The following is a 26,940-nucleotide window of genomic DNA, read 5'->3' as shown; positions in this document are numbered from 1 at the left end:
AGGGAGAGGATTAGCTGTAATATGGCAATCTCAGGCCATCCACTCCCCCACGCAGAGGCTCGGAGCAGTTTCCATTTCTCTTCACCACGCCCAGCCCCTTCCAGCCCTTCACCACTTTGGCTTTTGTCTGAGTCCTTTCCATGGCTCCCCCAGGCTCTGCCAGGATGCAACTTTCCCTCCTTCATAAATCCTATTCTCTCTGTGGTTTTCTTCTGTCCCTTGCCACTTCTGAATTCTTTCTGTCCCTTTTCCTGGTCTCTATTCCCTTTCATCCAATCAAGTATACCCACTTATCCTACCTATCTCTCCTGCTTATTTGTCCTAGACATCTTCTGAACTACCTTTTCTGTCCTGTCATCATCTTCATTTCCCTCTGAAACTTTGCAAATAGTTGCTTTTTCTTAAACCGGTTGCCTTTTCTGCATAACTGTCTTGTTGAGCAGTGTCCATATCCTGTATGTTCATGCAAAATAAAAAAGGGCAAACAAAAAAGATGGAAAATTCACATCCTATGCCTTGACTCCTGTTTTTCTTGCTTTATTTATTCCTTTCCAGGTATCTATTGTCTTTTCAGATGCACTGCACAGGCTGTTCTTTCCTAACTTTCTGGTTTTGCTTCATGGACACATTTGCTTCCCGATGTCATGTCTTTTGCTCTGTTGTTTCTCACTACATTCTTTACTCAGCTCTCTTTTCTGCAACTGACCTTATTCTCCAGAAGCCCTCTTTTCTTCTGGAAAGCAGAGTCACAAAACTAAGGGAGAGCAGGATGCTTCCCTCTCACACATGCTCCTGTTATTCCCTCAAACTAGTCTAGTTTTGATGCAGGGGTTGCTTTTGACTTTGTGACTGTGGATATATGTAATTAAACTGCATTTTTTTCCCTCAAGTCTAAATCTTAGTCTGTTAAAGTATAAAATAAAACTGATACATGGAAATCCTTCCCTTTAATTGCTATTGCACCCATGCATGCTTCCTTGCATATTGTGTGCTGGCAATGCCAGGTGACTGATACCTTTGAATGTATTTTGAATATCAGCGATATTCAAAGTTGATGAACTCCTATTAATATAATACAAAGATTAAAAGGAAACATACTTTTCACTTCATTTTATGGTAAGTGCTCCTGGGCCATGTGAATGGGGTCAAAACTTGCTCATCTCTCGTGAAGCCCCACCTGGAGTGCTGCCTCCTGTTCTGGGCTCCATAGGACAAAAAAGACATGGACCTGTTGGAGCAAGTCCAGAGGAGAGCCACAAAAATGATCAGAGGGCTGGAGCAGCTCCTTTACAGATGGGCTGGGAGAGTTGGGGCTGTTCAGCCTGGAGAAGAGAAGGCTCCTCAGTGACCTTATAGCCTTTCAGTACTGAAAGGGGGCATATAAGAAAGATGGGGACAGAGCTTTCAGTAGGGCCTGTTGTGATAGGACACAGAACAACAGTTTTAAACTAAAGTAGGATTAATTTAGATTGGACATATGGGAAAAAACCTAATTTTATGATGAAGGTGGTGAGGCCCTGGCACAGGTTGCCCAGAGAAGCTGTGAATGCCCCATCCCTGAAAATGTTCCAGGCCAGGTTGGATGGGGCTTGGAGCAACCTGGGATAGTGGAAGGTGTCCCTGCTCATGGCAGGGGATTGGATTAGATGACCTTTAAATGCTGCTTCCAACCCAACCATTCCATGTTGCTATGGTCTAATTCTATCATCACTGAACAGTGATATTACTTGAGAGAGAAAATCAGAAACTGCCAACAGATATGGCCTAGAACTCATCTTAAGGATAGGATTTTGAAAAATATGTGGAGTCTAGCATCTATAAAGTCTTTATAAATGTAAGCTGTAAAGTAAATAAAAATATTTGTGGTTTACCTTACTTGCAGAAAGAGCCATCTTTATGTATTGATCCAGCTGTGATATTTCAGGTATGGGTTTGGCTCTAGAGAAGTGTGTATGTGTGTTTGCAGTGCAACATACTCTATTGTTAAGATTGCATGAACTTTCACTTCCCTTATCTTCAAAGATAAACCTGAATATTTTCATTAAATTAAATTGACAAGGTAAAAATTCATATAGTAAGAGTAGTTGTGTATGGTCTGTTGACAGCCTATGCACATAAGTGTGTTTAAATTCAAGCTTTATTAAATGTGAAGTTTCAAATATTACCTTCTGATTGCTTGTTGAATGCCCTACAAGCAAAATTTTTCACAGACATAATTTAAATTTATCAGGTATCTCACATGATGAGCAGTAGCATTTTCTTACTTCTCCTTTCAGAGTAAGACAGCCTGGAATGCTGTATTATACAGAGTTGAACTTGGTGATCTGTGTGGGTCTCTTCCAGCTCAGAATATTCTGTGATTATTTACAAATGTTTTGCCCTTTTCCTGCCCCTCAGTTTTCAGCAAATGTACTGTAGGATTCTTGTAAGGACTGATATGATTTATGAAACATCATTGTGGAAACTCATTTGTAGAGTTAGTCTTTTTCTATTGTGAAGCACTGTTGTTTTCAGCATCAGGACGCATACTAATTTCTTTCACATTGCAAAAGAGGTGGGTTTCTGCTAGGTCCAGCCAGCAGAAACCTAAATAGCCCTAACCTCTCCTAGAATATCTGCAACACTGTTCTAATAAAGGAGATAAGGAAGAAGTATTGGTTACTGCTGGAAGGAGGGGTTAGATTAGGGTGGGTGCCCTGATCTCTATCACAAATCCTGCTATGTAATCTTATGTCTTTTAACAGATTTAGAGGGCCTGACTGAAAAATCTGAACAAATGCTGCATTGTTGTAGAACTCAGAAGATGTTTATTAGTACCATTTAATACTAATCTGCTTCCTTAATATTATTGCAAAGGAATCTTCATTGTGATTCAACACAGACCCATGTAGTTTTTTAGAATGTTGCTAATGGTGATAAATCTTAGAGGTTAGAAGAAATATTGCATCTGTTCCCATTTCAGTTTCTGAAAGCTTGCCAGACCCTGTGCCCCAACAAGACTGGTTGAAAGTTTTCCAATTGAAATTTTCTTTGGGAAAACGCTGATTCAGCTGAATCAGAAGATTTTACGGGAATGTGCCTATTCTGTCAAAACTTCTGGCAAATGCAAAGCTACCAAACTTTCTCTCCATCCTGTAAGTCAGCCCAGCTCCCTTGTGGCAGTACCCACTGGGAGCTCTGGGCTCTCTGATTATCTCTGACCTACAAGGTTCCTCACTTTCTAGCAGTTGTCCAGGCAGGAAACCTGTGAGGTTTCCTGGGCAAGCCAGCGTGCAACAGGGAACAGTACCTTTGAATTTCACAAAATTTGTGAAATTGCTGGCTTCTGTTGCAATAAAAAGTTAATATAAAACTTAGTGACAATTTTTCAAGACATAGGAAAATAGCTTTCACACATTTCTAATCACAGCATGCAGAGATTGATTAAAAATAAACTTTTCCTAAGATTTCAATCTTGTGATGAAGTAGAAGTACAGAAAGTGCTTCCACAAGTTATGTTAGATACTTCTCATAAAGCTTAAATGTTGTTCTGTGATGTATAAACCTTCTAAAGAGTGTAGCAGGCTGTGCTATAAATTGTTTCTGCCATATTATATTTGCAAACACATAAAATACGAAGGCAGTACAAAAAGGCAGACTCTTACAGACTTAGCTGGGGAGATTTGATGAAGACTATTCCCAGATGTCATGTCATAACAGGTCATGTAAGTATTAATATATTTCATTGCAAAATCATTCCAAAGTGTAGTGAAGCTTAGGTTTTGCTTTTATCTTCAAAAATAGGAGAAAAATATTTCTGAAATGAAGTCTAACGGAGCAAGCTGGATTGATTGTATCTGTGAGAGCTACAATTATTTTTGTGTTGTGTTTGTCTTCAGAGCTTTTAAATACTTTTGTATCTTGCAGTATTTTTCCTTTTGTGCAGCTTCTCCAAATGTGAGAAGATTTAATGAGAATTCTTCCCTTTTTTCATTCCATCTCAATATTTTACTTCTGTGTTTTAGAATTAAAATTAATTGTAAAGTTAATTTTTGATGGAATAAGAAAATAATAAAAGAAAACTTCTCTGTTTGAGACTTATTGTTGACTATAAAGATAAAAGCAAAAATGTTAGAGGAATGACAGTGGGCCATCTAAGTAGCATTGCTTAGTCCTTAGCTTTCATTCTACATGGATTTATAACAGTGGTCCTCAAAAATAATCTGAGATTCTTTTTCCCTTCAGTACCAAAAATTCAGATGCTTTTTGGAACTTCATCCAGACTCTTCTGTGTCTTAAATTGCTAAATTTGCCCAGCTTTGTTATGAAAGGAGTTATTACAGGAATTTGGGTTTTTGCTTGTTTTTAGGCAGCCTAAAGAAAGCAACAAAGTTGCAGTGATTCAACCTTACCTTGTCCTGGTTAAAGGATCAATTTCATTTGTATGTTTTTCCCAAATTAGCTTTCTAACTTAACCTGGTCTTAGTGAATCAGGTTGGTTTGTTTTGCGTAGTGTGTTTTGTTTTTAAATTTTTATTTCATATTGATCTCAATGGAACAAGAACTTCATCCAGTCTCTAATATTTTATGGGTGGTTGATCCCTCTGTGTTGTTGACTAGATTTCCTAATGAGTAATTTTACAATGTTCTTTCACACAGAAAATTGTGACAAGTTTGTGTAATCGATTTTCTAATCTTTCTGACTCTCACAGAAGGGACTTAGCCAATTTCCAGATGACTGGAAACAGCAAAAAACTTCACTGTTTTCCAGTGTGGCGCTGGCACACGTGGCAGCCATTGGCTGGGATGTAGAAATTTTTAGTGGTTGTGGTTTTGTTTATCTTGGGACTCACAATAAAAAGTGCTAAATCCACTCTTAGTGATGTGGCTAGATTAGTCAAGGAAAAATACATGAGGACACAGCCTTTCTCCCTCTTGAGAGCAGGCAGAACTCCAGAGAAAGAGGGACCCTGAGGTCACAATGAAGTGGCCTCTTGTCCTGCAGAGACATGGACTGGCCTCTCTAGGCTAAACTTTGTGTCTAAGAGCTTGGAAGAATAGCCAGGCCTAGATGGTTGCTAATGATAACATGGTTTGTTACCATACATATGTGGAAAAATAGGGCATCTGTCATTCTCCCTTCATCCCTGTGTCGGAATTAAATGGAATTTTGTATTCTGTACAGACTGTGCAACTATGGTGAAAGAGGTCTGGTCTGAATTCTGCATTTCTTTAACCCAAACCAAATAGAATTATTCCTGGTTTATGTGCATTCTCTATTTGTACCATCTATTTTTGCTGTCTCATTATTTGATACTCACTCAAGTACAGATATGCTTCTGTTGCTCTTTAATATATGTCTCATGTAATTTTCAATACTCTCTTTTTTGTAACTTAGGATACAAAAATAGCTTCACTTGAGCGCAATATAAGAGATCTTGAAGATGAAATACAGATGTTAAAGACAAATGGAGTTCTGAATACAGAGGACCGAGAAGAAGAAATCAAACAAATAGAAGTTTACAAGAGTCACTCAAAGTTCATGAAAAATAAGGTAAGATCTATTTATAAAAGAGATTAAGACTGTTTAAATAATGGAAAGAAAAGTTTTAACTTGACTGTTTCCAATGCAAGCAGCTGCATGTCTCCTTTTGGTAAATCTCTACTGTATAATAATCAGTAGACATGAAGGAGTGGAGCATTTTGGATAAATGAAAATTATTTTGATTTTAGCTTTTGGTGTTGTTTTGTAGTAAAGACTTTTGTTTCATAGAGGCTACTAAATTGTACTTTTCTCATCTTTTCAAGACTAGCAATTTAATGATTTTGTTCTTGCAGAGTTCCTTTAATTTCGTATTACTTTACATAGACTACCAGCAGTTGACCACAGGTAGGGAGTAAACATGTAGTGATGTGACATATTTCCTTGTATCAAACTCAAAAAACATTTTTGCTTGTTCATTGTTTGGGGGTTTTTGCTACAGAAGAAATTAAAGTGTTTGTGCCCACGTGGAATTAATCCAGATCTATAAAGAAAAAAATAATAATCAAAGAACATATTTATTCTGTTGGAAAAAAGCTTTTAAGCTACTAAAAAAAAAAAAATAAAGCTCCTAAGTAGCATTTTACATCAGGAAAATTATTTTGCCTACTTAAACATCATTAATTTCAAAGCAATTCAGTTTTAGTGATTTACAGCAAAACTCCCAATACATGTGAGCAAACCTGTTGATATAAAAATAAAGTACAAAGCCTAGAACTTTAACAATCTCCTGATTTTTTGAGAGGAAAAGCTTCAGTATATTTCTGTAGCATGGAAAGCTGATGAATGAGAAGAGTATTAAATATGCCTTGTTTTGTCACAACCTTCTGATCTTTGATAAATGCCACATTCTGATGAAGCTTTGTCTGTTTTCTTTCACTAGTCCTTTTCCTCCACTTAAAATTAAGATTTGCACCAGAAGATATTATTTTTATCACTCATCTGAGAACCTTTCAAGGTGGAAAAGTATTTATGGAGCTGTCAGCAAACAGATCATACTATATGTGATCTGTTGAACCTGGGATTGTTGATAAATTCTGATAAACAGGGTTGATGGCAAAGAACAGTACAAAACTCTTCTGAGGTGCTTGAAGCTCTTAATACTTCTCATTTATTCTTGAAGTATAACTTGTTTTCAATCTGCTCTTGTTGTAAATAAATGGGAAGGTGTTAAATGAAGGCAAATACTGAACATCATTTATTGTACATGAGTGGCAGACAATGTCTTTTCTTAACTACTTCTTAGTAATATTCACTCCTTCCAAATATTTAGGCTTTAATTGTGACTTGCAGTTAAATAAAAGTTGTAAAAATGAGAAAGAGAACTTGCTCGGATTTCATTGTCTTGCCCACTTGATAAGGTCTCTCCTTGCTCAGGTTTTGAAGGGAGAAAACATGTCATCACTAACATAATACAGAAATTGTCAAAACAGGTCTTAAAGTTTATATGACTAAGAGCTCTGCACCTTCAAATATCATAATTGAGACTATGAAGAAAACATATAGGATGATACGTACTCTGTTAATAAAAATTTCTGCTTTGGAAGACTTCCTTCCCTTATTAGGGTTCATCCTTTGGCTATCAGCCACATATTTAAATGCACACTGGTATATTTTTTTCAGGTGCGAGTTTGCACTCTGAATTTAAGTAGTTCTTTGAATATTAGAACTCTCTATTAGAACTCTCTCTACCCACTGAAATGGGTATGACAATCCAGTGGCAGGTTAGTACAATTTCAGCAAATTACCAGTAAGATGAGTTTCAAGAATTGATAAAGCAGTAACAAGGTGCTCTGTAATTAATGTCTGCCTGTAAGAACTTTCCATACTGAATGAAGGAAGCATGGAAGTTCTAGGAGATACTGTAGGAAAAAAAAAACCCAAACAAACCACAACAGGAAAAGAGCTACAGCATCTTCTTTTGGTGTGGATAGGCCTGTAAATTTGATAAGCAGTTTAAAACCAGACCTTAACCAACATAACCTGTGAATCTGCTGAGAGACTTGTAGGGTCTACTGTATGCAGGCATCATTTGCACTGCTACTCCTTTTCCTTTGCTGAAATCCTTCACTTTAAAAAGCAGTTGTCATTTGTTCATCAGACCAAATCCTATGATGAGTAAATCAGCATAGTTTCATTTAATGGAATTATTTACTTAAAGATTTAGCCCATTAATTTTAATATGCAATATTCAGAGGGAAAGCTCTGATTTTTTTTTTTTCTGCTTTGTTTTCTGGTTACTCTGTGTAATGTCACATAAGCGTTTGGTGTGTAAAAATCACAACAGAATGCCAGTAATGTTTTTCTGGAAATGGAAAATTAATGGGTTCTAAGGAACTGAAATTATGGGAGGTGACAGAATCGTAAATTGAGAAGGAAGAAAAAGGAATTAGGGTTTCAGGAAACGAGGTGAAGCAAGATCATATTGGGCAATGTTGAAAAAGCGGTGACAGACAAATTGCACATACGAAATATATGAGATAGTGGGAAGGTCAGGCTCAGAGGACAAACTTGGAGTTTTTTGATGCTACAGCACTTCTACCCAGACTTGTAGGTTATCCTCATTGTAGTCTTTATAAAGTACAAAAATGTTTTTGTTGTATTATATAAGATCATGAGGTTTCATTGAATCATGACAGTTGGTCTTCCAACAAAGCAAAAATCTTTGCATATCTGCTAGAGACAGCAATCTATTTCATGTCCTGTTTAATTATTTTTTTTACATGCTGAGATACTGCAGAACTTCAAAAAAGTGAATATACCCATGTCTAAAATGTCTTAATATAAGTTTTATAGCTTCTTGTTACATCTTTTTATTTTTGTGACAATTTTTTTAAAATTGAAATTTTAGTACTTTTTCACCATAATACTTTATTTTAAAAAGACATCAGCATATTTATTCAACAATCTTTGTGTTGTGTGTGTTTGGTTTGTGTTTTAACTCTTAATTTTTTTTTTATTGGAGAGCTGTAACACATTTTTAAACTCCTGACAATTTGTAGGTCTTGTAGCCAGAACTTTACACGAAACAGATTCTGTTTCTAAACCACACCTGCAATGAAAACAAAGCCTTTTAAATTTTTTTTTGTTATTTCTCAGGGTGTGGGTTGTGTCATGGAGAGAAGGGGGAAGAGTTTCTAGAAGAGATTAAGCATCTGTGATGTTCACATGCGTCTCATATAAAGTCTGTGATGTAATTCAGATTGGCTGCAGATCTACGCTTTGTCTTGTATCTCATGGATTTTCCCATTGTTCATTTTCTATCCATCTTCTCTTGCTTGCCATGCTTACTTACATGTTCTGGCAAGGGATGGAAGAAGGTGGTTTACTTTCCAGAGAGAGCTTTCTCTAGCTGCTTTTAATTGCATTCTTTCTTCATGTCTGGTTTTTGTATGCTTCTTTTCTTATTTTGTTATTTTCAGATTTTAAAGGTGATTTCTTTTAGTGCCAGGGTAGATTCTTGATTTTATACAGTAGCTCACGGGTGACTCTCCAAGCACCTTAACCAGCTAGACAAACATACTGGGATTTATAAAAAGAAATAAGGAATAGATATATTAAGACATGCATACAGACTGTAGTTGGAAGAAACATTGTTTTTAAATTTAATTTTTAAATATGCACTTGCAATGTAAAACAAAATAGAAGCATTTTGACCAGCAATAAATATTCCCAGTACCATACAATATTGAATTTGTGAAGTGTTTTAGTGTGTGGATAGTTCTGAAACGTGGTTGAGTGGAATCAGCCTGTGGATATTCTTTTTTTCCTGGGGATTTTTGAATCATCTTCCATCTACCATCTCTAGATTTCTTGCATCCCAAATGTCTGTTGGAACATGGGAAAGAGCTCTTCATATAAAGGAAGTGATTTCTCTGAGTTATGCAGATGCAGTGAGGCATTTTATTTCACAAAATCCTCATGAGGTGATGTATCTGGATTCATCTAGTGACCAGTGTTATATCACAAGAATTTAAGAGTAGTTATATGCCACCTAATCCACCATCCTTTCACCTACACACATTGTTCTGTATATAGTCCAGTGCTTTGCTCTGATTCGTATATTCTAAATCCATCACAATTTTGTCTTCTGTGGCTATTCTTCCCATTTATCATTGTGGAAAGAGGAGAATAATCCCAATATCATGACATTTACTGATGAAACTTAAATTCATTTAAATTCAGAAGCTCTGTCTTAGTATTGTGTTTCTGCTGTTTCCTCTGGGATAAGCTTTTATTATCTCTCAGCCCTTTCATTGTGTGGAATTTTTTATGTTTTCCCCAGACTTCTCTTAAATTAGTCTTCTTGGCTTGGCTTTTCTACTACCTGAGAATTCCATGTGAACTGCCAGGGAGAAAAATAAGAGGTGGGGATGGTGGGTAGCAACAAATTTGCAAGAAGAGTAAGGTTAAAATCCCACTTTTCTGTTTTCCTCTCCTTTCTAAGATGTCTGTTTTTTCTTTATCAGACTCTTAAAAAATTCCTGATTCACTCTGGCCAATGATAAGTCATGGGAATCATGCTGTTGGAAGGATTGAATTTATACTTTTGTGAACAGTTTTTTTTTTTCCTGTGCATTTTTGCTGTCCTGCCAGACTTGCCTCACATGGGATACATGCCTTTGAACTTAAGTGAGGTCTGTGGTGAATTTATAGGCCAAATCATCACGTATAATCTTTAGGAGTTTCCTTTTAACTTCTGCAACAACAGGGCAATTGTTCTTAAGACAGGGTACATTAAATTGCAAGAAACACCATTGAAGATATGAGTGTAAAAAGTCTGAATCTTAATTCTCTTCCAGAATTCACAGGTATCTGCTTTGTCATATCATGGTCATTCACACCTTTCAGATTTCCAGTGGAGCTATGAATTGGAGACAAAATGAATGGCCTAACTTTTTTTCCCCCCCACTGCAGATTGATCAACTGAAACAAGAACTTTCAAAGAAAGAATCAGAACTTCTTGCCTTACAAACTAAGCTTGAAACCCTTAGCAATCAGAATTCAGATTGCAAGCAACACATTGAAGTGCTTAAAGAGTCCCTTACTGCCAAAGAACAGAGAGCTGCCATACTTCAGACAGAGGTATTGTATCTCCTGATCATGAAATGCAATAGAAATACTGACTTCATAGCCAGTATCAAGGTGGTGATGTGTTTGATTCAAGTCTGTGTAGCAGGAAAGTTGTTAAAGAATAATGAATAGTTTAAAACACTCTAAATGCCAGTGTATTTGGTGTATGTATAATTTTGGTAGTACACCAGCTGTCATTCTAGAATTTTTTTAGAAGCACTTATGATTGCCTTTTAAGAAAATGTTTGTGTCTAATTCTCATTGGCTTCAATGGGGGGAGGTGGACCTTAATGACTTGATTGTTGTGATATCATGACCTGTTCCTCATCTGTTAGCTGACTGAGTTTTCCTTTCGGTTGCTCTGGTTGATCCTTCTTTTCTTCTGTGTATTTCTGTTCTGAAGGGTGAAGCTACTGAGGTATTTTGAAGGGATCTGTTGAAAGGTGCATGTTATTAATCACTGGTTATTTTTTCAAGTGCAATCAACATTTATTTAAAAATATGAATAATTTCAGTCTTTAAAACAGACCTGTGTATTAATTATGTATGTACCTACAAAATCAGACCATAAAAATATGAGTAATGGAATACCCAGTTGTGATGGTTGCCATATTTAAGAGAATTTGTAAATCCAGTGTTTAAGGTGTTGTCCATTAACTATTGTCCTGGTGTTTTAAAAACTTCGTCGGTTTGGAGCACACAATACTGATTACATTGATTGCTATTAGAAATTTTTGATTTTATTTCTAATGTGTGTGCCTCTTTCAGGAAACAAATACCTGTGGAATTTAGTTATATAGTGCAAATCGTTTCTATTCAGAGAAGAATATTCATTAAGGTATACAGGAATCTTATAGAATGTTTCAGATTATCTGGGTAGCAAAGCTCTAGGAAAAAAATGTCTTAAACTCATAATTCTTGTGGAAGCAGGAAGTAAATATTTCTAAGATTCTGATTATCCCTTTTTGCTCTATGTCTTGTGCTCTGCATGTGAAGAAGACAGAGATGAAATTTGGCATTTCCAGCTTGTGTTTAATGGGCCAATACGTGAATAATACAAAATAATCATAACAGAACCAAGGATAGAAACTCCAGCAATTTCGGTGATCTCAATTTAGCATTTGAGCAGGAAAGATTGCTTATTTTAAATCCTGGGCTGTGCAAATCTGTTTTGCAAGGCTTGTGTGACCTGTCATGCTGCTGAGGATGGTGATGAATTCCATTTGCTCTCCACTGATTTGACTTCCTACTTCGTTATCAGACTGGTTTGTACTCAGCGCGTTGCAATCTTATGGCTGGCAGATGGGCAGTGGTACAAAGAACTGAATTACAGTGCTCTTGATGAAGGGCTGCTGGGGTTCTGCAGTCCTGGTGGAGAACCAGTTGGCTTCTGACAGGCATTTAATTCCTCTTCTTCCCAGTTTCTGCACAAGCGCATTGAGCTTGAACCTTTTATGTGATCAGGCTTAGACTCTGCTGTGGTAGCAATCCAGCAGTGCTTCTAGACACAGCAGGTCTGGTTCTCTGAGAATTGGGAAAAGATTTTGTTTGCTTAGAGCAACTGAATCATCTATCTCTAGGCCTCAGGTCTTATCCAAAGGGAGGGCAATGGCTTCCAGCAGCAGATGGGAAAGCAGCTGCAGGGAGATGCAGGGCGAATGGCAGCCCTCCAGCAGGTGGAAGTCATTATAGAAGGAATTTTGTGCCGTACAAGCTATTGTTGTTGGTCATTCCCAGATGAGGAAAGCTAATAACATTTTGGCCTGCATTGAGCCACACTCCTTTCTTTCCTGCCTGTCCACATTGTCTATTTGTAGAATAGTTTTTGTAGAATTTTGTACTTTCCTAAAACATGTTCATAACTTGCCTTGAAGTGCTTCTTTCTGGAGGTGAAAGTAACCATAAAAGGGCAGTTCTAATCCTGTGCTGAGTAAGGTATTCATAGTTGCAGTGTCAACTTCCTGCCTAAATAGGATTACTTTGTAATCACCTTGTTGTAATTAAATTAGCATAGTAAATCCTGTAATAAAAGAAATCCTCCATGGGCTCTCAGTTATTTCATAAGAAGCCTTTTATTATTATTTAACTTAATGGTACTCTGCAGGTTATCTTCAGGTTTTTCTGAACCAGCTGCATATGATGCAACGGGATGTGATTCATGGAACCATGTAATGATTGAGGTTGGAAGCGAGCTCTGGAGCTCATCTGGTCCAACCCCCTGCTCCAGCAGGGCCACCTAGAGCTGGCTGTCTAGGACCATATTCAGATGTCTTTTGAATATCTCAAGGCATGAGACTCTACAACCTCTTCGGGCCACACAGGCCAGTGTGAGTCTTTCCAATGTTCAGAGGGAACCTCCCATGTTTCAGTTTGTTCCCATTGCATCTCGTCCTGTCACTGGGCATCATTGAAAAGTCTGGCTCCATCTTTAAAGCCTTCCTTCAGATGTTTATACACAGTGATAAGATGCCCCATTCACTTTTTCTAGGCTGAGCACTTCAGCTCTGTCAGGCTTTAGTCATATGAGAGATGCTCCAATGCTTTAATGAAGCCCTTAATTAATCCTTTAGTTTCCTTATGGCCTTTCACTGGGCTGTCTCCAGTATGCCCAGAACTGGACATTATATCCCAGGTATGACCTCTGAGCAGTGATGGATAGAGGATCACCTCCCTAAACCTTCTGGCAGAGCCCTAAACCTTCTGGCAGAGCCCAGGATGCTGTTAGTGTCTCCCTGCAGGGGCACATTGCTGGTGTTCACCATTGTGACCACCAGGACCACGAGGTCCTTTCTGCAGAGCTGCTTTCCAGCTGGGTGAACTGCAGCACGTGCAGGTGCTTGGCATTGTTTCCCTCCTGGTTCAGGACTTTGCATTTCCTTTCCCTGAACTCTATGAGGCTCCTGTCAGCACAGTTCTTCAGCTTGTCAAAATCCCTGTGAACAGCAGCATCACTCTCCAGTGTATCAGCTGCTCTTTCCATGTTTTTTCCACCAGCACACTTGCTCAGGCTGCACACTACCCCATCATCCAGATCATTAATGAAGATGTTGAACAGGACTGGATGCAGTATTAACCCCTGGGTACAATACTGGTTCTGCTGGAGTGTCCTGATTCCACTTGATAGCCAGCCTTCCACCTACCTACATAGATCTCACAAGCCAGGTCTCATAGGTCATGAGGCTTAGAAGTATTTTGTTGGTATTAATGACGGTTCTTTTGTAGTTCATGTATCCCTGGAAGTTCATTGGTTTCACTCTTATTTGTTGGCAAATTCTACCAGTGTTTCTTATTTGGTAGAATGGATTTTTTTGGGTGTAATTTCATGTTCGGAATTTTCATGATGTCTTAGCAAAATTAGCTCAGAAAATATTATTGCTTTAGAAGTATAGTTTAAGTTTGAGCTCTATCTTCCACAGTTGGTTTCAACAGTAAGAAATGAAGTGTAAGCAGAGTTATAATGATCTTCATCCTGAAGAATACTGGCTACTATTGAAGCATGATGAGCAGATAGATTTACTTGGTTTACATGTGTTACACCAGATCATCAAATATAAGAGGGCACTTGAATTTTTTTGATGAGCTTTTGATCAGGTTTCAGGTGCAGTGGCACTTTGTGACATAATGTGAGAAAAGTTAAAACCATTGGTAAACAAGCCTAGAATCTAAACACTATGTTCTTTTGCACGGTGTTTCTGTTGTCCCAGTGATGTCAGTGTTTTGTTTTGATCTAAATATGTTTAGTTGACTTAAAAAGGTATCACTTGAAGTTTCATTGACAGCTGAAACAAAAAGAAATAAATCCTGTACGGCAGTAACTATCACGGTGGCCAGAGTTGGGAGGTCTGAAAATGGTCTACTGCCAGTAGGGAAAATGTTTGGAAGCAGTCCTTAGAAGGTTCACCACCTCTGCTACGTGCATTTCATTTTGTTCCATTTTTAAGGTTATATATAATAGTGCCAAACTATGCAAACTTTTCCTACCCTAATGTATATACCCTTTGTTTTGATTATCTCTTTATTAATGATGTGAAAACCCTGAGGTCAGGCAAAAATGAGCCAATGTAAGGCTAGTCCAGCTACAGAAAACTGAAAATGTCACTGTGCTCCATAGAGAATTGTTAAAAGGGAGAATATGACACTTGATGAGGTTTTCCTTGCTGTGTGAAAAAGCTGTTAAAAGATGTTAATTTTTAAATTAAGCCTTGTATTGTTACTGCAGAGGGAAAGAAGTTAGAGTGAATGATCCTTTTCAGTGATTTAAAAAGATTAAACACTGCCATTTGTATACTTTAAAAACTGGTAGGCAGTACAGTTTGATTCTTTTTTGTGCATGTTTGCAGTGACTGGTGCTTACTACTGGACTTGCCATCAGGAAAAAAACTTACATAAAATTGATGAAAATAAATTCAATTTGGCTGGGTAGCTCAGTGGAGAAAAACATTCATTTCATAAGCATTTCTGACACAAACATACTTTAGCACTTTATTAGTTAGTGTGTCATTGCTTTAGATAACACACCTGCAAACTGGCAGGTGTGCTGTTTGAAGGTTAATGAACTGTGAAATAAGTAAATGTCTACAAAGAAGTTTTGTAAATTGTGAGCATAGTCCTGTCAATGGAGAAAATGGATTAGAAAAATAGGTAAAATCTGTACTGTAGCTGAATGCTGATGTGTTCAGCATACACATATTAATATAGAAAACCTAATAGAAATGAAGAGGAAGGGTGATTATAGTAGTTCTTTATTGCAATCTGCTTTTTTGTTTAAACAAATCTGTTTATAGAGAAGGGTTGTGAAATGATTGACTTCTTGGCAGTTCTTAGTTTGCATAAAGAGCAAATAAAAGCAGACAGCAGAAAATACTTGGAACAAGACTCAAAAAGCTTTATTTTTCTTTCTGTTACAATGTTGATATTTGATATTTCTTGAAATGTAAATCTGCTTTTAATTTTACAACAATAATGGTATAACTATGGTTATTTCACTCTCACATTTTTATTTTTCTGAGTTTTACTTTGAAATTGTGTTTTTCTATTGTTTTGTGATTTTTCTTGCTTCGAATGGGGCTGGGCCAGATCTTTCAGTGTGGTCTCTTTGCTGTGCTGCCAGTGCATTGTTCTGGTCGATGTGCTGTGCGTGCGAAGGGAAGATCACCCACGGCACAAAGCGCTCTTCTGGACACCAGGCCACCATTTGCTCTCTGTCACTCTGCAGCTGTCCACTGCTTTCTTGACAAAGGGTTCCACATTTCAAGTGCAGCTTTGTTGCAGGTGGGATGTGCCAGACATTTCAGTTTCTGTGCAACGTTCACATTTTAGGCCCTGTGACTGTTCAGAACAGGAGAGAGGAGCGTAGAGGCAAAGCAGTAAATTCAGAGAGTTAAACTGAAAGAACACTTGGGTTAGCAAAATGCTGTATGTAAACAGAAGTAAACTGTGAAGCAAAGGTGTGAGGGTTTTCATTTGTTGTTTTTTTTCTTTTGGTGTCTATCTGTCCATTGGAAGATTTCAAGACTCTTCAGAGGCACATCAAGTGGCCTGGTCTGATTTCAGGGATCTCTGTGCTTTGAGCAGGAGGGTGCACTTGTGACCTCCTGAGACCCATTCCAGGGACTTTATGGTATTACAAATGAAGCTCTCTCAAATACCTGATAGGTATTACACACACAACCCCATCCCCCTCGACTGCATTCTTATTTAGTGCTTTGAATATTCTGTCTTTCATTTGGGGACACCATTATTTTCGTTTCAAAAAAATTGAAACACAATTTCTGGTGAGCAAGGTGACTGAAGGAGGAGAGAGTTCCATTTGCAGGGCCAGTAGATAGCAGTGCTCAGAGGCAGGAAAACAAGGATAAAAAGAAAATGGGAAAGTAGAAAAAATGGGCTGTATATTCAGTGTATAAAGACTTCATGCAAGTTTTTTGGGACAAATCGTTTGATGAATGTTGAATTTATCTTGCTATCAAAACACTTCTCATTTTCATCTATTTTATTGAATTAAAGTGAAAATGGAAGTGTAGTCCCCACCACCCTAGTTCTTAAGTTTATAGAAAATTATATTGTTGCCATTGAAAACAATATTCAGTTAGACAGCTTTAATGGGCTTTTATAACCGAGCAAAATTTACTGTGATAAGGTAAGTCACTGGTGGATGGAAATGATTAGAACAATATTAGCTACTAATTTAAATGCTTTGCTCTAAATGGAGATGTTTGAAGAGGAACTTGGATAGGATTGCTTCAGAAATGGTTGTTTGTATACCGTAACTACTGCTTATATTATGATTGATCTGAAGGGGCCTATGTATGATCCTGGTGTACTGGCACTATACACAAAGAAAAGCAGAGAAAAATACACTTCAAAACAGCACTGAAATTTCACCAGGTAGATGCAAACCCAAGGGGAACACAAAAATGTTGTAATTAGCACAATAAGCAGTAGACGTGGCGCCCCAGTCTGAAGCAGTTAATGATGTTTTGCACATACTGCTATAGTGATGAAGTGTGAGGAGAAGTTATTGAAGTAGTTTTGTATTTTTTTTTGGGTTTTCTGCTCAAGAGACAACTGGGGAGAAAGGGCTAGAACCACTTGGACTTTTTAAATTCGTGATTTCCTTTTTAAAGTGATGTCCTTTTCCTAATACAGGTAACGGAGTCCTTAACTCACAATTGCTCTTAACCTGAACCGTCAGCCTGTAGGATGTGCAAAGATACATTCTCAGCCTTCCTCTGTCTCTGCTGAGGAAAAGAAAACATGCTTACAAGCGAAGCAGGGTTTAAAATAGGAGTGTGGTCTGTTTGGAATGAAGTAGCTTCTGCAGCTGTGGTCATCCAGAAATCTTTAGAGATGCTTATACTGACAGTAGACCTCATATGGTTTTTTGATTATTTTCTTGGTAGGATTCTGAATAATATTTTCCTTTATATCTATGTGATGTGGGTCGTTTGTTTTCTTCCTTTTCCCCTTGTTTCACTTTTAAAAGGAAAGAATTTTCTTGTTCTTGGTATCACATTGGACAATGAAAGTATAAGGATCTGAGCTTCTGAAAGATTAGTGGTTTCAGAGGTAACCTGCTAATATTTAAAGAAGTGTTTAAATAAGATCAGCTTGGGCAAACAGCATTTATACACTTCATGTCCTAAGTGATAACATGATATAATTACATGAAATTTTACATTTCTCTAGTTCTTTCCACATTTAAAATCAAGTAATGCAGTCTGTGAAAATTTTTGAAAGCTTTATCATTTTTATAGGTAAAAAGTATTTACAAATCATCTCCTGCAAAAGAAACGGCAGCTGCATTTTCTCCTGATTAGTTTAATTCTTTCATTATTTGGTACATTTTCAACTAGCTGACATGATAAACTTAGTGGAATTCCAGTTTTGTGGTTTCCATTTTTGTTTTCTGTTAAAGTCAAAGCTGCTTTTTCATTTCACCAATTGGATGAAACAGAAACCCAGACACAAATGCACTGCTTCATTTAGGCAAGCAAAGGATAATACAAGTGTGGCAAAAGCAGTCTTTCTGAAGTAGATTTGGTACTTGTCAACTCTGCCATGGGAAGTCATGGCAGTTAAGCTCTGTAGCCTTAAGGCTTGAGTAAATAAAAGTCCTTGAGGACTGTTGGCTGGCAGAGACATGTGGGAACAATCATCTTGGTTTCAAGTTGTTAGAGGGAGGAATTGCAGTTGTGCACAGAGAGCCATGAAAACAGTGGCCTGATGCTTAAAAAGGAGCTGGGTTAAACAACTACTGTGCATGATAGCACCTAGTTATAAAGGATATTAATGTCCTTGGAGCGAAAAAATTTTTAAAGATATGTAGTTAATGAGATGGCTCTGAATTGAATTTAATTTAAACACAAAATGCTCTCAAATGCAGAATGCTAATTAACATTGGCTGGACTTGACTAAGTAAAAAGTGCTCGTAACAAAGATATGAAATAATCTGTCTCCTTTGAAAAGTGTTCTTTTTAGATCTCAAATCATGGAAGTGGTTAATGGTGTTAGTAAACCTTTCAGTTAGATGACTGTGCCACAGTTCTCCATTTGTTTGATTCTTTGATTTTTGCCTGTGATTTTTTAAAATATGGCATTATAACTTAAATCTTAGCTCTCCAAACAAATCCTTCAGTTTTGTCTTTCCTGTGGGAACACATACTCTCTCCCTGCTATCATTAAATTATTTCTATGCAATAAAATTTGTAATGGACTAATATTTTTAAAAGAAATAGTAGAATTAAGTGACATTAAGTAACTTTAATCTGTATAATTGCCTTTAGTATTATTGAGCTGCTTCCTCTGTACTTCTCCCTTGAATGTGCTCTCTTTCTCACACAGAAGATTAATTTGCTCATGTGATTTTCAATATTAATTTTCCGTATTTTTGAGAAGGAATTGTGTGATGTAAAAAGTGGTGACAATACCAAAGTTTTCTGATGTCATTACAGACACCATATATGGGGGTTTTCTCGCTCTTTTATGATCATACTTTTCCTACCTGTGCTCATTCTACCAGCTGTAGTTGGTTAAAGGCTGCATATGCATCCTGATGAATTTCCCCTGTAAACTCTTTGCCACAGATCTGTCTGTTTTTGAAGTTCATGTTCCCAATAACTGGGAATGTTTGTAGTTTTACAAAAGAAACTGTGTAAGCAGTACCATGCTAGACAAATGAAAGTTTACAAAAGTAGAAAAAATTTCAGTTTAAAAATGCAAACAAATATTTCTGATACATTTGAAGAAATAAGTTACAAAAGAAGGAAGCAGGAGGACTTTTTTTTGTCCAGCATTAAGAATAATCTAAATCTAGAGACGAAAATGAGGCATTCTACAAAATCAGTAGGAAATAAGTGAAAAAGGAGTGTGAAATTGTGGAGGGGGGGTTGTAGAAGATGCTGTTATGTAAGAGCACTGGGACAGGAACATCTGTACTCATGTATAGAGCTCCTTAAATATTGTGTGGTGGAGCGCTGCTACAATTTGTGTTAGAAATGTGTCTAAGTATTGTAAAACTAAGACCTAACAAGATAAAATGTGAGTTAAGAGTCAAGTATTTAGAGTTTTGATAATGTTGGTACTCGTGTCAAATTGGATAAAGAAGTAGATCAGAAGATGGAATAAAATGGATAAGGATGATTTGGTTTCTGTTTCTGTAGTGATCATTTGTCTGCCTATTTTAACATAAGAGGTCAGACTGGATTTGTAGAGGCAAGTCTTAATTCTGACATTTTGTAACGTGTAGTGTTGGCTCCCCTTCCCCCCCATTCAGTAATAATTTTCCTTTAAAAAAGGTTGATTTTGTAGATATCCATAAAGGGCTCGTGAACCACTATTGTGTTTGCTCGATACCCTTTTTCTTCTTTCAGTGGAAATACATTTGATACAAGCAAGGTGCACATCAGATACTGCTGCCAGGGCTGGCTGGAAGGAAATAGGCTGGAAAAATTCTGCAAGTGCTGCTTTTATGAGGACTCTTCTTTCTCGTGTCCTTTTGCTTTTGTTTTTCAAATTCTTCCTCAGGTCAAACAAGCACAACAGCTGTTTCTTATCTATAAAGACTGCTTTCTTCCAGCTGCCCTGTGCTGTCAGATCAGGCACAAGATCAGTACAGGGTGGGAAAGACTGAGGAGTGTGTAAATAAAACCAGTTTGGGTTCACATTCACTGCATGCTTATTTTCCCCTTTATACTGTTTAAACTGTTAAAGTTCCAAGAAAATACTTAAAATACTTTCCATTAGTTAATTACTTTTATACTGTATCACTTACTCGTTGTTCTGAATGTTGTTGGAGCAACACTAAATTGGATTCTGGAATAGATTATAGTATTCGTAAATACTGTAGAGTCTTCCTATAATCCCTAATAGAAATTAAAATCATTATCTATTATATCTGCCTACTAATGTATATTCCTTATCTTTTGCATAAATAATATTTTCCTGTTTTCTGAATATAGGTACTGTTTGTGGTTGAATTTAAAACATTTTTGTAGCAAGATCAGAGAAAGTGACTTTCTATTCCAAAATATTTAGTGTTTTTCAGTAGTAAATTTGGAGGAACGTTGTCATTGCATGGAGAACACTAATGTTACCTTAAAACTTAGGAGAAAAAATAAAATAAGAAAATTGTCAGTAGCAATTAATACTAATAGCAATAGGAACTGCTGAGATTCTTTTTTCTTTGCTTTCTACAAGAAGTGTTCATGATGCCTCTGTGCCATATCCAGTGTAAGAGAAGTGATTCTTTGGTGGCTTGCACGGAAGATAGGTTACTGCTGGAAAAACTTGTACTGGAGGCTCATCTTTCACCTTTAAATTTAGATAAATTGCAAAATCATGTAAAAATAAGCAGAATCCTTACTGGGCAAGGCAGGAATCTGTAGAGGAAAGTGTGCTCAGTTATATTGGAGCTCCAGATTGCACTTTTCTGATCTTTTACATGTTTTGGAACCCTAAAACATAACATAATGCACAGTTGTTAATGGACTCTCTGCTACATTGAATTTCAAACAGAACATGTATTTTTGTGTCATGTTTCCACATGCTTTTCTATCTTTGACTATTTATAGCTATATTTCTCTGCTTTATGTCAGGACCAATAAGATTCCTGAGATGAGAAAGTATGGGAATAAAAGATGGAAATCTTAATTCTTTTCAATACCTCGTGAGTTCCACATTATTTGAGTTACAATAAAGTAATTTTTTATTATTAATTTAATTTTTTAGTCAAGTATAAATTTCATTTCACTCTTTCAGCCAAAAAAATTCAATTTTCTTCATTAATAGGCACAGGTAATTACTAAGATATTTCACTGTGGAGCTGTTTAATCTTCCTGCATATCTAAGAGAAAATTGGTTTTCCCTTACTAAACAATATATTTATTTTTTATTTTAGGCCACTTTTCTCTTTCCTGTGACTCAGGTGCTGGTTGACCTTTCAACAGAAGCATTGGTTTGGTTCCTTGTTTTTGAAATATTGCCAGAAGTTGGGGGAAGGAGAAGAGGGGAAGAGAAGTTGCCTTTATTTTTTCCCATTTTAGGATTTTATGCATGATTTCATAACGTTGTGGTAAATACAATAGTACATATTTAATACAGCTTGTAGGTTTATGCTTGCAACAGACTGGAAGCAATTGACAGTACTTTTCTTAAGCATAACCAAAAACATAATGAAGTTTATCCTGCCAAGTGTCAGGCCACAAATAAAGACAGGCACATGTGTGGTCAGCCTGCCCTCCATTTCTAGGAAAAGTGCCATTGGACCAAATAAACTCATTTTAAATCAGGCAGGAAATCTTTGCCAGACTTGACCTAGATTGGTGACTCATGGCTCTGCCCAGCCCTGCAGCTGAGTTGGCTTCTGAGCCTCTCTGCACTGAGGTGCCAGTGGCCTCTGTTATCTTGTTCTCTTCAGGGTGTTTCTGTGTTCCAGCTGTCTGGCAGCAGGCTCCACTCTACTTTGTGTCATTTTCTGTCATAAATTTTGAAGCAGTCTGTGACATGAGTGACAGATAGCGAGAGGATAAGCTTAAATGATGTGTGTTCTTCCAGGACAAAGAATGCTTTCAGGAATTGTTCAAATAGGTTTTGCTATCATGCATTTTTATAAATGATCAATTTTGTGTCACTGAAACCAGCTTTTGTACTTCTCTAATTATGAAGCTAAATAAACAGGAATGACATGGTGGTGTAGGAGCAGGCAAAAGTGTCCTGGAGTAATAGGGAGACCCTCTCTGAGCATCAGGTTTAGGGTTAAGAAAGACAAAGGGTTAAGAAAGATATCTGGGCTTGAATATAACTAGAGATGAGAAGGGCAACAAGAAAGGTTTCTACAGGCACAGCAGTAGCAGAAGACTAAAGAAAATACAGGGTCACTGATGAATGGGAGTGGAGATCTGACCCTAGAGGAGACGGAGACAGTCAAAATACTGAAAGCCTGCTTCACCTGGAACATTACTGGAAGGAACAACCTTCAGCAATCCCAGGTCTCTGAAACCACTACAGAAGTCCAGCACCACATGAACTTGTCCTTGATGGAGGAGGATCAGCCCAGGGGATATTTAAATAAACCAGACACATACAAGTCCCTTGGCCTTGCTGGAATGCACCTGCAAGCGCTGATGGCATTACCTTTGGAAAGTGTTGGGAATTGAGAGGAGTTTCTGAGACCTGGGAGAAAACCAATGTCTTAGAAAAGGCAAGAAGGAGGATCCAGGGAATTGCATCAATCACATTGATCCCTGGAAAGGTCATAACAAAAAAGGAATAATCCTGGAAGCCATTTCCAGATGTATGACCAACAAGAAGGTGATTTGTAGTAACTAGCATGGATTTATGAATTTCTGGATAAATTCTTCCCAAGAAAAGCTGTATTTTTGATGGGTTTCTGATAATTTGATTTGAAATCTGATATTTTCCCTTGTTTATGTTGTGTTGGATAATTCTTCAGCATTTTTTGTTACAGTATTTCTCTTTTGCAGTTACTGGCAAACTCTCTTTTTAAATCATTTCTGCAGTGGTTCTAATGGTTTTTAGGCAAGTAGAAACCTTGAAAGATCATCTTTGTTCAACTTCATTGTGTAAGGGATGGTTAAAGCACAGGTACATAATAAATTCTCACCACTTGCCTCATGAACAAAGTTACAGGATAGCTGGAATTTTGGGACCTTCTAACTCTCTTTGAGGTGTGCATTTCATACTCAATCCCCCCAGCTGCTGTGCACCCATCTCTGTGCCCATGGGGAAATCCTCAGGGAGGGTTGGGCTGCAGGTACTTCCCAGGGTGGTGTCAGGCTTGGTGCCACCGTGCCTGGGTGTAGTGCAGGAGGAATAGGAGAGTGATGCAGATGAATCCTGTCTCTTGGGAGGGGCTGTAGAGGTTATCTGGCCCAAGCTTCTGATCTAAGCAGGTTTTAGTTACTGCAGGTTGCTCAGGACAGCATGTTTTGGATGCCTCAGGGGTGGATTTTCCATAACCTATTTAGACACTTGTTTCAGTATTTGACCAATCTTGAGGTAAAAAAACCCAACCAAACAAGTGTTTTCCCTATGTCAGGGTGTAATTTCCATGTTCTACTTGTCTCATTCCTGCCCAGTGCTCCTTTGAGAAGAGTCTGGCCCTGTCTTCTCATGCCCTTCCACTCAGTAATGATTGAAGACAGCACTGAATCTTCTTGTGGCTTTTTTGTCAGGGTGCACAGACGTGGTGCTCAGCATCTGCAGGTACATTCTGTGTCAGTTCCCTGCCATCCAGGTGGGGCCTTCAGCTGGACTCATACCAAGTCTAAGCTCAGCTCTGAGTGTGTTCCAGAGACTGGCTCCACATCCCCAAGGCATGTGCTGCCTGTTCCAGTTAGCTGGCTTTGTTTCCTGCTGGCTTAGCTATTGTTGTGAAGAATTTTGTGTTCTGATTCAAAAGAAGCATTTTTAGAACATGAGTTTGGAGTGGCAACATGTTTTTATTTCCAATAGTTATTATTAGCCATACATAAGTCCGAGAGCTATTATCCACTTACTGTTTGAAGAGAAACAGTTTGATGAAAAGCTTATCTTAATATTTGATGTGGTATATAGCAGTGTAAATTCAGTGTGTTTTAAAAAACCCCCAACATAATAGTCAATAAAAATAGAACCTTTCCTATCCAACAAAAATCTGTGTGTCAACTGGAGAACAAATATCATTGGGGAAATTATCTTATTTTTCTCCAAAAAGATAGATGTAGTTTTTATGATTTGAAGATGAGGGTATGTTTTTCAAGCCCTTTCTTGGTAAGTTGCAGGATTACTGGTAGATGGATTTTTTTGATGCTTTTGTATTTTCCTTGTTTGCTTCTGTTGGAACAGTGAGCAAATGGTTTTGGTGAGCAGTCGGTCAAAGAGAACATGCAAAGAAGTTGTGGCAACAGTTTAAGTCAATCTGATAGCACCTGCTCTCACCTGGTTTCACCTCTTCATGGAGGAGAAGGAGATCCAGGGTAGGGTGATGGTGATGTGATTCTCTGCTTCCATCTCCAGTTACTGCAGTGGACCCCATAACCATCTCAAAGGGAACAGGTGTAAAGACACAGCATACTTTGAAGTTCAGGGCCTCTATTTATTTATTTCATTGTTTTTGAGAAAATATTATTGCTGAAAAGTGTGTGCAGTCCACATGCATGTGGGGGTTGGCCAAATGGGTAAGAATCAAACACAGATTTCAGATCTGTAACGTTGGATTTTGCCCATGGAGGAAAGAGTTCTTGCATGGTTGTTATAGTTTCATAGGTTTAAAATGTAGTGGCAATAGTTAGTGCAAAATTTAAAAATATAAACAATGATCATTTAAAATGTCAAATGCAGCAGCTGAGAGAGAGCTCAGGATGGCAGCTGTGGTGTGCCATATTGATAAATCAAAATAATAAATTCAAAACGTATGATCTCAGTAATGTAATCCAGATTATGTATCAGAGGGTAACAGTTGTGCATTTTCAGTGCTAGAAGTTTACTTTGCCTTTGACTCTGTGCCTTGATGTGCACTAAAGGTACAGTGTTGCTGTATTGGGATGAGTCATATTTGTGCTCAAGTGGTATTAAGAACCTAAGTTTCTATTCAAATGAAACACAGAAGTTTGATTTCTAGTGTAAAACTATAAATATGCTTATTCTGTAATAATTATATTTTCTTTTCTTTGTTACATAAGATGCAGAGGGGACTTTAAGGTATTGAAATTTGAGCATGGGGGAGGTACTTGCTGTGGTAAAGTCTTAAAGTGAGTGTGAGAGCATTTTTACACAAGTGATGAGAACCTCCTGGACATGATTGACTTAAATTAGCTTGATTGGTTTTTATCAATTGCAGCTGCACTATTTAGCATAAAAATGCAAAACATCTAAAAATCATTTGCCTTGCAGTGTAGTAGAAAGATGGTTTTAGTTAGTCTTTAAGATGTTTCAAATGTTTATTCTACACAGATTCTCTGAGAATGGATCCAGAACATATCTAGTTACAGCGAATTAGTACAGATATTGTAAATGTTGAGAAAATTAATTAAGGAAAATATGTGCTTTATGAATTGCGTATTTGGGATTTTGGTTTTTTTCTTTTGCTTTAACTCTGTTAGTAAGTTAAACAGTTCAAAGATATTTGTTGTAGTGTCATGATCAGGCACCTGCCAATAAAAGCTACAAGAGAAAGACTGGAACTTTGTGTGATGTACAACTGTCTGACTTGCTCTCTCAACCAATGTCATGCTTGAGAGAAATCCTAATAAATTTCTTTCTAAAGAGGACAAGAAAGTTTTAGACCAGTGCTGAGGATTGCAACCCTGTGTTGAAAACCTGACCAGGGAAAGGCTGCCACTGTTACTTAAAGGCTGTGTTCTGCACACTGAGCTTTGATATGTGATGTACATTTTCCTTTTTGTAGAACTGTACTTGCAAACTCATGATCCTGTCTTTGTTTCAAAGTTTTCTCTTTTTAAGTGGCTTAATGATTTTTATAGCATGTTACCTTAAGGTTAATTAAGTGCATCTTTGTATTTCTTGGATGCTTAATGTTGTCTAATTCACAGGAAAAATATGAATATAGAAAACTTGCATAATTTACTATTATTAATTGTAACCAGCAGTTGTGCTGAAGAAGAGCCCTTATTCATACATGAAATAATAGATGATGTTAAAGAGTGAGATTACAGGAAGTCAATCTTTTGGACACTTTTAAATGGTTTTGGTACAGGATGCCTGTGTTAAGGTCAAATCCTTTCCTTATTTCTTAGATTCATTTAGTCTTACATATTCCTAGGACAATGATGCCAATTTAGATCTTTAGACAGATACTTGGAATTAAGATGTAACCATCCAGTTAAGAGCATACTTAATGATATAATTTCAATGGCAGAAAAAATTAAATGTTTATACATATGTGAATATAAAATTTATAAATTTGTACATATATGTAAAGAAATTAAAAGAAAGTGTGGAGACTGTTTTATTTTATCCCTGTGCTATCAGTTTCATACTTGGCTGACATTCAAAATCACATCTATATACATAATTCAGTAAATAATTTTTTTACTCCTCTGTTGGGTCTTACAATCCAGTACGGAGATGAATGAGGGTAGAAGGTTATATTTCTTCTTGCATAAATAATACAAGAGTTTAGAAAGTTTCAGTTACAGAGGCACTTGAACTCCCCTGTTTTTTGTAAAGTGAGATGGAAATCAAAGAGCTAATACATCTATGTATTCAAAGATATGCTTTTGTACTGCACCGTTAAGGTAGATGTGAATTTAATAAATTCATTAAATTGTACATAGTTGCTGTTGTTTGCCAGCTACCTGCTCTTCACTTCTTAGAAAACATCCTTA

The 26,940-nt window shown here is 37.2% G+C and overlaps 1 protein-coding gene across 17 annotated transcripts in view; it reads left to right on the top strand.

Moving 5' to 3' along the window:
• The window catches only part of ERC2 (ELKS/RAB6-interacting/CAST family member 2), a 432,041-nt gene that overhangs the window by 99,755 nt on the left and 305,346 nt on the right, over positions 1–26,940 (top strand). For all 17 annotated transcript variants that reach the window (XM_017732424.1, XM_017732423.1, XM_017732425.1 and 14 more), the window contains 2 exons: positions 5,378–5,533; positions 10,439–10,606. In XM_017732424.1, coding sequence (XP_017587913.1) covers positions 5,378–5,533; positions 10,439–10,606 — 324 coding nt within the window. The remainder of the gene's footprint in view (positions 1–5,377; positions 5,534–10,438; positions 10,607–26,940) is intronic.

Source organism: Corvus brachyrhynchos, unplaced genomic scaffold (assembly GCF_000691975.1).
Source record: "Corvus brachyrhynchos isolate BGI_N302 unplaced genomic scaffold, ASM69197v1 scaffold4, whole genome shotgun sequence".
Classification (NCBI taxonomy): Eukaryota; Metazoa; Chordata; class Aves; order Passeriformes; family Corvidae; genus Corvus; species Corvus brachyrhynchos.
This window is presented reverse-complemented; position numbering and strand designations above follow the sequence as displayed.